The sequence below is a fragment of the Marmota marmota genome, unplaced genomic scaffold, assembly GCF_001458135.2.
Source record: "Marmota marmota marmota unplaced genomic scaffold, marMar, whole genome shotgun sequence".
In the NCBI taxonomy this organism is placed as follows: domain Eukaryota; kingdom Metazoa; phylum Chordata; class Mammalia; order Rodentia; family Sciuridae; genus Marmota; species Marmota marmota.
In genome coordinates, this window is record NW_026000119.1 from 9,289,164 (window position 1) to 9,301,606 (window position 12,443).

Sequence of the window (12,443 nt, forward strand, 5' to 3'; positions counted from 1 at the left end):
CCTTTAAAAAAAAAAAAAAAAAAAAAAAAAAGACTGTTGTAGCTCAGTGGTAGAGTGCTTGCCTAGCATGTGCAAGGCCGTGCCTCGAACTGGAAGGCAGGCAGGAAGGAAGGAAGGAAGGAAGGAAATATTGTAGGAGATGATGGTGGTGATCTTGGACAGTAGTGTTACTGAACTACATGAACTTGCTAGTATTTAATCATTATTTTACCTACAAAACCTACCATTTTATATGGTTCACCCAGTAAAGAAAAGAATTCAGAATTAAGATGTAAAATTAGCAGAACTGGCTGATTGATTGGAGGAAGGGTGGTGAGAAAGAGGAGGGGTTGCAGCTGACTCTTGAAGCTAGAAACCACAGAGAGAGAGAGAGAGAGGGTGAGTTTAGGAACATTCTCCCAGACATCCATCTGGGCTTCAATACTAATTTAGAATTGAAATATTAAAATTCAGGCCTTTCCTTTTGCAAAACATGACTCAATAATAATGTGCAAGTACTTGTAAATCACATTCAGGTTTTATTTTTTATTTTTTTGTTTGTTTGGTTTTTGTTTTGGGTACTGGGGATTGAACCCAGGGCCACTCAAACACTGAGCCACATCCCCAGCCTTTTTAAAAATATATTTTAGTTAGAGACAGAGTCTTACTGAGTTGCTTAGGGCCTTGCTAAGTTGCTGAGGCTGGCTTTAAACTCGTGATCCTCCTGCCTCAGCCTCCCAAACTGCTGGGATTACAGGCATACGCCACTGCACTCCAGCTTGCAGTTTTATACTTAGAAGTACATTTGGGATAAACAACTGAAATATACTCAATTATTTCACCTGATTAGGATGAGACTGGCAACCTCCTCCTTCTGCTTTCATGTGAATGACTCTGAATGAATACCTGTCTCTTGGTCTTCCCAGGTTGTCGACATCCTGTGGAGTGATCCCATGATGCAGGAGGGCTGCAAAGCAAACACCGTTAGAGGAGGAGGCTGTTACTTTGGGCCTGATGTGACAGAACAGTTGTTACAGAAATACAACCTGCAGTTTCTGATCCGTTCCCATGAATGCAAACCTGAAGGCTACGAGTTCTGCCACAACCGCAAAGTAGGTGAACCCACTGCAGCAGTGCTGGTTTGTGTGTCACAAAAGCGTCCCAAGAGCTCCTCCTAGGCCTGGACTGTGAAGTGCACTTGTTGCCAACTTGCTCAAAGCAACTGGGCCCTTTATAGTCATTTATCCATGACTTTTATAGCCTCTTTTTCTTTACTTTCTTTTTTCTTATTCTTATTCTTTTTTTTTAAATGATACTAGGGATTGAACTCAGGACCTTGCACACACTGAGCTACATTTCAAACACTTTCTTTTTTTAATTTTTTCTTTTCTTTTTTTCTTTTAATTTGAGACACGGTTTTCCTAAGTTGTCCATACTGGCCTTGAACTTGGGATCCTCCTGCCTTAGCCTCACAGGTATCTGGGGTTACAGGAATAAGCCACAATGCCCAACTTCCCATCTTTATTCTTTAAAGCTTACTGTCATATGTCTCAAGCAACCTAACAGGGTAATTAGATTTCTGCACTATTCCAGGTGGGGATTCAGGATCATTTGTTTTCTCAGGAGTAGAATGAATATCCTAACATCTTTGGGTATTTCCAAATCCTATAATATTTTTCTAACACAATGCCACTAGAATGGGATTCTGTCTTCCTGGGAATACTAACTTTATAGGAGAATAAGACATTTCCATGGCAAGGGGTGTGTGAGAGATCAACTAATGGAAGAAATGTTTGCTTAAACGGTTACATATGAGTTTCTTTGTTGCAAGACTTCTGAGAGCCTTTGATTTCCTATATTCATTGTAAATCTCCAGGAAGAGATACCATGTCTAGCAACTTCCAAGGTATCGACAATGGAAATCTCTTTCACAGAGAATCTCAGAGGAGGCACAGAAATCTGTATAGCTTTGAGGCAGCACGACAATTTCATAAACTCATTTGCCTGCTAGTTTTTTCATGGCCATTCCAGCTCATCAGACCAAACCTGCCCTTAAATTAAAACAAATGACTGGTTTTCTCGGAACCATGCCATTTTTATTTGGAGCAAAAATGTGAAAACATGTTATAGGCCTCCTTTTGAAATTCAAGTATCTATGACTTGAGTCACAATTCATGCCCTCGTTAAAAAAGAAGAACGAAGGAAAGAAGAAAAGAAGAAAGGAAAAGAAAAGGTTCATAGACCAGTGCAAAAAGGAACAGCAGCCCTGACATTGGGTTGGCCATATGGGTTTGAGGTTGAGGGTTCTTCAATGAACATGAATGCTATCTCTCTTCTGTTTTGATTCAGGTGTTAACCATCTTTTCTGCCTCCAACTACTATGAAGTTGGCAGTAACAGAGGGGCCTATGTCAAACTGGGGCCATCCCTGAGCCCATATATTGTGCAGTATCAAGCTAACAAGGCAACCCACATGCTCACCATGAGGCAAAGGCAAGACATTTCAATGAATGGTTTTCAGAAAAAAAAATGCAGTGTTTAGAGAACTTTGAGATGCCAAATGCAATTACATTTATCCAAATTCAATGTGAGAATTCAGAATTTAGCTATGTCAGCATACAGCTGTAGAGTAGACATTATAGCCAGGGTCTTATAGAACTCCATTTTTTGTTTCTATAATGAAGTACCTGAGGTGAGAGATTTTTGAAAATCGGTTTGTTAACACATAGTTAATAGCTGAAAGTCTAAGATCAGGCAGCCCCAATGGTTCAGCCTCTAGTAAGGGTATAATAATAGAAGGTATCATGGCGAAAATGAGGAATGAAAGATCACAAATCAAGACAGGAAACCAGAGGAAGAGGGAGGAGCCAGCTTTGCTTCTTTTATAACAACCCTCTCATAAGAATTAACTCAAGGACTCAATGAAAACTTCCTTTATCCCTTCCAAGGGCATTCCTCCAATGACCTAAGAACCTGCACAAAGCCCCACTTCCCCAAGGTCCCACTAACACACTGAGGACCAGGCCTCTAACCCATGAACCTTTAGGGGACAAACCATATCCAAACCACAGCAGGTTTCCTCCTTCTCCTCCATATACTCTTAGTATCCATATCTACCCACCATTCATGGGAGCAATCAGTTTGCTTTCTGCAGAAATTCTCAATGGGTACATCTTGAGTAAGTCCATATATTAGGCCACTAAGTCTTGCTAAGGTTATTCTTCAGTTTCTCTCATCCATAAAGGTTTGGGTTATTCCCCCTCCCCCAGTAAGCCACAACAAATGTTCTTTCATTATCTGGGGATTTGGCAGATAGATTTCAGTGCACATATTTGTTAAAGATATCCTTTCTTTCTTGCAAGGAAGTATGTAATGTTACTAAATGCCGTCTATTGAGATGATTCTGGATGGTAGCCTTAGATGAGAACTTACTGCCTGTTAAGTATTATAAAGAGTTTATGTATATTTTCTCACAGTAAACTTATGAAGTAGATATTTTGATTAATTTCAGTTTGACAGATGAGATCACTAAGGAAAAGAGGTTAAATCAGTGGGCCAGTAGTGACCCAGGCAGTCTTGTTTCAGAAACCACATGTTTAATGACTATGCAGCATTGCCTCCCACAGAGCAGAGGGCCTTGGAGTATATAAGATGCTAGTAGGTACAATTTTAGTCTCCCAAACAAGCTTCTTTAATTATTCAGCCTAACTAAATTAAAAATCAAAATGGACAAAATTCGCATAAATCAAGTGGATAGAGAACACATTAATATTTAGCATTTACCTTCCATGAGTGCTGTAAAATTGGATTATTTAAAATAAGCCTTGTGTTATTAAATACAGATGGGCCCCAGCACTGGAACAGCCTCACATAAAGGGAAGTGCTTCAAAAACAGAACGGCGAACAGCAAGGTTGAGGAAGTGGATCGAGGGGGTGGGCAGAGGAAAGAGAAAGGGGAAATATTAGGGAAGAAATTATGAGCAAATATGAATATGCCACAGTGAACCCCACTATAGTGTATAAATATAATGTACTAATTAAAGAAAAGGAAGTGGTGTTTAAAAATAAATTATTATTTTTTTGAGACAGAGTGTTGCCAAGTTGCTGAGGCCGACTCTATCTCATTCCTCCTGCCTCAGCCTCCTGAATTGCTGGGACTATAGGCATGGGCTACTGTTTAGAGAATTGATTTGATATATAAAAATCTAAACTGATCAAGTGAGAATCAAATGTACTGTGCAGAAAAATTTTCTGTGGAGCTTTATAAAAAATCAGCAACCTGAGCTTCATCCACCCCTACCAAATCATCATCTCCAGGGGTGAGCCCCAGCACTAGAACACCATGATTCCTTAGGTGTTGTCACCATAAGAGTCACTGCAAGGAATCCTATAAGTAGTGCGTTTTAATAAGGCAGACAAAGAACTCTTTGAAATACTCATTGATTGCATTAAATAAATGCAACATCACCTGATTTTCCCAGAAGTTACTTACCCAATGACACCAACTCTCTGGAGCACGGTGGTTAACTTAAAATTTAGAGAGAAATATCTGAGCAGCTGTAATGGATATCTCAATGTCCATAAAGTCTCACTTGCTTTTCTTAGAGAAACCCTCATTCAGAACTCATTTACTTTTTGTTTAAATCCACTTCTCATGATTATGGCATACCCAGCCCGGAGTCCAGCTGTCAAGATGGCATAATGATTGTGCCCTACATCAGTGGGTGTGGAAGGATTAATAAGAGAATCCATGTAGAGTTCACAAGGGCTTCATCCATGCTGCCTGATGGCAGGGACAGAGAGCCTTGTACACCCAGATAGTTCTTAAGGGCATTGCCATATACTCCATCCCTGAATAGGTATTGATGACTATCGTTTACAGTTTCCAGGAAGCAGTTTAATTGCCTTACATAACTAGTGGTTCTTAAACTTTTTAGCGGTCCCACTTCTATCAGCCTCTGATAAAACAATAAACATGCTCCAGTTAAAGTGCATATGCTCACATACCCATGAAATTTGGAATGAGTTTCAGGTGGTTCACATTTTTTTAAGGATCTATAAAGGCCATTTACCAACTGTTAATTATCTTAAATTACAATGAACATTTTCATTAAACATGATTAAATGGTTTTTTTTTAAACTTTGGCACTTAAAAAGATAGATAAGCTGGTTATTATTTGTAGACTGGCTGTCCCTCAATGAGACGCTACAAATAAAGTGCATTTAATTTTTATTTCTTCTTATATTCTTATTCATTCAACTGTAAATGTCTATTGAGCACTTACTTTGGGCCAAATATGCTGCCCAGCAATATTCTATTGACTCAATAAGAATGAGAAAGCTAAATTAGTGTTATTTTATTATTCATAAATCTTGCCTTCTGACTGCTTATCATAATAAAATATAAGGTGAACATGAAGATTATAATGACTACCATTTGTTGAGTTATTTTGATGGGCCGGGATTTAGTGCTATTCATGAATTTTCTCATTTAATCTTCTCAGTGATTCTATGGATAGGTACTGTACTTAGGCCTGTTTTACAGATGGAGAAACCGTGGCAGAGGCTTGTTAGACAACTTTACCACGGAGGTGATCTTTCTCCAGAATGGATCCAACCACTGTCCTAAACTGGGAAGGACAGCAGTCTCCCCACTCTTTCCCGTTGTACACAAATAGGTTCCCAAACTGACCCTATTTGTGTACAACGGGAAGAATAGGAAGTAGTGGGAAGAAATAAAAGAAGGAGTTCTTCCCTCAAAAACAGCTCCTGTAATCCCAGTGATTTGGGAGGCTGAAGCAGGAGGATCACAAGCTCAAGGCTAGTGTGGGCAACTTAGCAAGACCCTGTCTCAAAAGGGGCTGAGTATGTAGCTCAATGGTAGAGGACCTCTGTGTTCAATCCCCAGTACCAGAAAACAAAACGAAAAACGAAAGAACCTCATACCTGAGCCCTTGGGAGGTTACAATATTAAGATAAAGGAGAAATGTAGTAAAACCTGTAACTATTTTTTTCTATACCAACTTTTAAAAATATTTGTCTTCATCTTCTGTCCCAGGATTAGCAGAGTAGAGGAATCAGCTCTGAGAGCTCTGCGGGAAAAGCTATTTGCTCATTCCTCAGACCTCCTTCATGAATTTAAGAAGCACGATGCAGATAAAACTGGTAAGAATAAAGTAGGAGCTTCATGGAGGAAGGAACCCAGCCAGAAAAATCTGTCTCACAATAGATAGCAAATAAGTTACATGTTGACTGACTGAAAGACCTGAACTACCCTTGACTGCTTCTTCCTCTCATTCAACTTAGTGTCTCATTTATTTTTTCCAAATTTTTAAGTTCTAAATTTTTAATACAATATGAACGTGGCCCAATAGAGATGAAGATGATGAAAATAAATAGGGTCAAGGGAAGAAGGCCAGAATAAAAAAAAAAACAGAGTGGAAGAAATTACAAGAGTGTGTCCAAGACTAGCAAAAGGTCAATGACTTGCCGTCTTCTTCTTGTTGAATCTGTGCTTATCTGTTCCATGTTCTGTTTTCCAAGCTAGAAATTTTGTCTTTGTTCAACTCAGTGGACTATCTACCCAAATTTGATTAATCACATCTCTATCAAAAATAACAGTAACATTTATAGATTTGTATCTTTTCATCTACACATATTGTAGCCTCCCAAGAATTTGGGTGAATGCTATATTCTAAGAAATCAAGAGATTTGAATTTTTTAACAATTAATGCTGTATATGGTCAATGTTTTATGATATTGTTTTAAGAGATAATATAGCTTCTGGTTGTGTTGCCAGATTTAATAAGTGAAAATTTAGGATGCATAAAGTTTAAATTTTAGGCAAATAGTCAAGAAATAATTTACGCAATATTTGGCTCATACTTAGAGTTTGTTGTCTGCATGAAATTCAAATTTTACTGGCCATCCTATGTTTTCTCAGGCAAGTCTGGTTTCCAGCCAGCACTGACACAACCAACAACAAACACTGACAATACCCATTATTTCAGTTACTTACAGGTAGTACGAGAATGTCAGGATGATAATGTATGTACATTGGTTGGGAAACGAGACTTCCAGGTGACAAGTCAATAAGTTAGCTTTTTCCTGTAGGTTTAATCACTCTGACTGACTGGGCGGCAGCCGTGGAGTCCGTGTTGCATCTGGGATTGCCATGGCGGATGCTGAGGCCACAGCTGGTGAACAACTCAATGGACAATACACTGGAGTACAGGTCCTGGTTGAAGGACTTGGCCAAAGAACAGCTGAGCCGTGAGGTAATCATGGGATAATGTGGATGAGAGTGTATCGTGGACAGAAACAACCATCTAGAACCAAAAAGGCAGGATGGATGAGAAATAAGAACAAGCATTTGCTGCATTTCTGTTGCTTTGTGTTAAGTGGTTTACATATATTGTCTGTTAATCCTCAGAACCAGCCAAGAGGTAGGTATTATCAGCTCTATTAGATCTATGAAGACCTACTGAAGCACAGAGGTTAAGTATTGGCCTTGGGTCATAGAATTTGTAAACTGGGACTCAAACTTGGGTCTGACCACGGTTGTAGCTGTGGTAGAGCAGGTACTTAGCCTGCCCAAAGCCCTGGGTTTGGTCCCCAGCACCAAAACAAAACAAAAACAAACTCATGGACTTGAAGATCCGTTCTGTTTCCTCAATACTATGCTGCTTCCCCCATTTAAAAAAGTATTTAGTCGATGAATCTTTGATGACTATATAAAGTAGGTGAGGTATTATTTTTAAAACAGCTTTATCATAATAGAATTTGCACATGATGTTAATCATCCACTCAGAGTACATAATTCAGTGGTTTTGAATTATACAGAATCATCCCTCAGTATCTGTAGGGATTTAGTTCCAGGATCCCCTGTGGATCCCCAAATCTGTGGATACTCAAGTACCCCATATGAAATGGTGTACTACTTGCACATAACCTATGAACATCTTCCTGTATATTTTCAGTCATCTCTAGCCTAATGTGAAAACTTGCTATATTGTATAGAGAATAATGACAGTTTGTACGTGTTCAGTACAGGCACAGTTTTCCCCCAGTATTTTTGATCTCTGGTTGGTTGAATTCATGGAGGCCGATGATTGAATATGGACGGTGGACTGCATTTGAAAATCTGTGAAACAATCCTACAGCCAATTTTAGAACATTGTCATAATGGGCTATGTGCTTCTTAACCACTAGATTATTTGGAAGGCTGAATGGGGTTAAGGGAGTGGTGCAATGATAAAAATCTTTAGGTTTTTGCAAGAGTGTGCAATTGTCAGAGTTTATTGTGTGTTAATTATATATCAGGACAAGCTAAAACATAAGACATAGAGGGAAATGAGTTTTTTTCTTACAGAATATACAGTCAAGTTTGCTGGAAACCCTGTATCGAAACCGATCCAACCTGGAGACTATTTTTAGGATCATAGACAGTGATCACTCAGGTAAAAACCCTCATTATTCTTCCACTTTTGATGTACCACCAGTATTTTACCTTGAACCTTTTAGTCTCCTTCCTAATTCATTCCTGATTCATCTCCACTCAAACATTTTGGGAGTAAGGTAAGTAGTATTAATGTTTATAAATGATAGACTCTAGAAAAGTACTTGAGCAATACAAGAAGACTATGTAGCTATTTGGGAGGCTGAGGCAGGAAGATTGCTTGAGCCCAGGAGTTCAGGACTAGTCTGGACAGCATAGTGAGTCCTAGGAAGGAGGAAGGAGAAAGAAAAGAAGAGAGAGATTGATAGAGAGGGAGAGGGAGAGAGGGAGAGAGGGTAGGGGAGCTCATTTAAAAAAGAATGGAGCAGAGTAGAATGAAGACAAACTGAATGAGAGTTTCTCATAGGAAGAAGTTACTAGAAGATGTGATATCTTTTTAAAAAAATATATTTATTTTTTTAGATGTAGTTGGACACAATATCTTTATTTAATTTATTTATTTTTATGTGGTTCTGAGGATCGAACCCAAGGCCTTGCATGTGCTAGATGAGCATTCTGCTGCTGAGCTACAACCGCAGCCCCATAATGTGATGTCTTTTATAGTTCCATTGAAGATTGCCACAAAGTAATGAAGAGTGCCTAGAACCTTCACCCTGATCCCCCAATGGTTCAAAGACTTTACCATACCATTACTTTTTTTTTTAAGTATAGTTCACATGCCATATTATTCATTTAAAGGGCACAGTTCCATGGTTTCTAGTATATTCACTAGGTTTTGTAACCATCACCACTATTTAATTTTAGAACATTTTCATCACCCCCAAAAGAAACCCTGTAGCCATTAGCAGTCACTTCCCACTCTATCCCTTGTCCCCCATTCCCTGGTAGCCATTAGTCTACTTTCTGTCTTTAGGGACTTGTTTATTCTGGACATTTATTAAAAATGGAATCATATATATAGCTATTAGTATGATAAATGAGTTCTTTCATTTACCATGATGTTTTCAAGGTTCATACATGTTGAAGCAGTATCAGTTCCTTTTTTATATTTGGATATACCACAACTTGTTTATTCAGTTATCAGTTTATAGACATTTGGATTATTTCCCCTTTTTGGCTATTATGAATAATACTGATACAAACATTCATGTATAACTGTTTATGTGAATGTATTTTTAGTTCTCTTGGACCTTGGAGTGCAATCATCTGGTCACCTGGCAATTCTATTTTTAAATTTTTGAGGACTGCCAAAACCTTTTTTCCACAAGAGTGTAAAATGGCTGTACCATTTTATATCCCTACCAGGAGTGTATGAGAGTTCCAATTCTCTACATCCTCTCCAACATGCATTATTTTTCATTTTTGTCTTTTACATTTTTACTATGGTCACCCTGATTGATTTGAAGAATTACATATGGTTTTAATTGCATTTTCTTAATAATCAGTGATGTTGAACATCTTTTTATATGATTATTGGCCATTTGTCTATCTCCTTTGGAGAAATGTCTATTCAAATTACTTGAATAGACAAATTTTTAATTGGGTTATTTGTCTTCTTTGAGTTATAGGAGTTATTTATGTATTCTGGATGCTAGGGCATTATTAGATATATGCTCTGTGAGTATGTACTCTGATTTTGTATATTGTCTTTTCATTTTCTTGGTTATGTCCTTTGATGCACAAAAGTTTTGAATTTTGAAAACATCTAGTTTGTCTCTTTTTTTCTTTTGTTTTCTTGTGCTTTTGGTGTCATAGCTAAGAAATTTTTCATAATCCAAGGTCACAAATATTTACAACAGTGTTTTAAGAGTTTTATAGTTTGGGATCTTACATTTGAGTCCATATTGAGTTGACTCTTGTGTATAGTGAGGTAGGGCCTAACATTATTCTTTCGCTTGTAGATACATAATTATGTCCCCATCATTGTTGAAAAAGTGATTTTTTTCCCCATCAAATGATCTTGGAACCCTTATAAAATATCAATCAAGCCCAGCATAGTGGCTTAGGTCTGTAATCACAGCTCCTTGGGAGGCTGAGGCAGAAGGATCACAAGCCTCAAGGCCAACAAGGGCAGTTTAGTGAGACCCTGTCTCAAATTAAAATTTGAAAAAGGTTTAGAATATAGCTCAGTGGTAAGGGCCCTGGGTTCAATCCTCTAGTACTGGAGGGTGGTGGGTGGAATTGACATGGTCTGGTAATATGCTTAGTGGTAGAACACTTGCCTAACATGTGATCCCTGTAAAAACAACAACAAACCAGTCAACTGTAGATGTATGATATATGGATCCAAAGTCTTTATTTCCCCCTCCTCTTTTTTTTTTTTTTTTTTGGTACTGGGGAACCCAGAGGTGCTCTATCACTGGGCTAGATCCCCCAGACCTTTTTGGTTTTTTATTTTAAGACAAGATCTTACTAAATTGCTGAGGCTGGCCTTGAATTTGTGATCCTCCTGCCTCTCAGCCTGCTGAGCAGTTGGGATTATAGGTATGTGCCACTACACCTAGCTCCTTTATTTTGACAGGATCACTTTATTTTGCACAAGCTGATCTTGAACTCCTGAGCTCAAGTGATCCTCCTTCCTCAACCTCCCCTGTAGCTGGGACTACAGATGTGGGCCACCATGCCCAGTTTAAGTGCTTTTTTTTTTTTTTTTTGGTGGTACCTGGGATTGATTCTAGGGGTGTTTAACCACTGAGCCACATCCCCAACCCTTTTTGTCTTGAGACAGGGTGTCTCTGAGTTGCTTAGGGCCCCATTAAGTTACTGAGGCTGGCTTTGAACTTGTGATCCTACTGCCTCAGTCTCTAGAGCCACTGGGATTATAGACATGCACCACCATACCTAGCTTTAAGGGCTCTTTTTACGAAACATAAATTAGTATATATTTGGGATGATTTGATGCAGGGTTTCTCTGTAATGGTACTATTGATGTTTTGGACTGGATAAGTCTTTTTGGAGGAGTTCATCTTGTGTGTTGTAGGATGTTTAGCAACATCCCTGGGTTTTATCTACTAGATACCAGTAGCACCCCACTCTTACCTTGGTTGTGACAATAAAATTGTCTCCAGACATTGCCACATGTCCCTGGTGGGAAGCAAAATTTCTCCCTGTTGAGAACCCCTCCTGATACGTGGTTTCTTGTGATCCCCTTGGGAGAGTTTACACTAGGTACAAGGCCTTGGATGTTTTGGATTAACAGTAGGGGAGCAAGTGTCCTTGCAGGAATGTCAGAGGAAATGAACGCTGATTGACTCACTGAAGTGATTTCTTCCCTCTGATAAGGGTTCATCTCCCTGGATGAGTTCAGGCAGACATGGAAGCTATTCAGCTCTCACATGAACATCGACATCACAGATGACTGCATCTGTGACCTTGCCCGGAGCATTGATTTCAACAAGGATGGCCACATCGACATCAATGAGTTCCTGGAGGCCTTTCGCCTTGTGGAGCAATCCTCCTCAGAGGGCCAAGCCGCAGACTGCCCATAGTCCACAAATGCTAATGACAGTGGCTGCAGTAGTTCAGGTGCCCCTTGAGAACTGTTGGACTTTATTGCCCTCAGTGCCTTCTAGGTAATGCCCAGCTTTTTGCTGTGCATAGATTTGTGGAACTTCATGCTGAGAATTTGCCTACCAATATGCATCAGAATCACCTGTGTGTTTGTGTGTGGAGGGGTAGGTATGGTGTGTGTGTGTGTGTGTATGTGTGTGTGTATAATAAGTATATAGTTGCCTCAGCCTGATCTCAGAATCTTCACAAAGTAGAATAAATAATTTTCATGTGTACTCCAGTTAAGAACCACTGATAGAGCTGGGGCTGGGGCTCCATGGTAGAGTGCTCACCCAGCATGCATGAGGCACTGAGTTTGATCCTCAGCATCACATAAAAATAAAGATATGGTGTCCACCTAAAAAGCTAAAAAATAAATATTAAAAAAAAAGAACCACTGATAATTCAACCCCCTTGTTGCTTTCATTTTTCCACCTTTTGTTTAAAAATGTCACACT

General features: G+C 39.0%; 1 protein-coding gene across 1 annotated transcript in view; it reads left to right on the top strand.

Moving 5' to 3' along the window:
* Ppef2 (protein phosphatase with EF-hand domain 2) overlaps positions 1-12,201 on the top strand; it is a 33,562-nt gene extending 21,361 nt beyond the window's left edge. Inside the window, exons 11-16 of the mRNA XM_015499192.2 lie at positions 906-1,091; positions 2,329-2,471; positions 6,037-6,143; positions 7,092-7,255; positions 8,350-8,437; positions 11,719-12,201. Coding sequence (XP_015354678.1) covers positions 906-1,091; positions 2,329-2,471; positions 6,037-6,143; positions 7,092-7,255; positions 8,350-8,437; positions 11,719-11,924 — 894 coding nt within the window. The 3' untranslated portion in view covers positions 11,925-12,201. The remainder of the gene's footprint in view (positions 1-905; positions 1,092-2,328; positions 2,472-6,036; positions 6,144-7,091; positions 7,256-8,349; positions 8,438-11,718) is intronic.
* Positions 12,202-12,443: the final 242 nt, after the last annotated feature.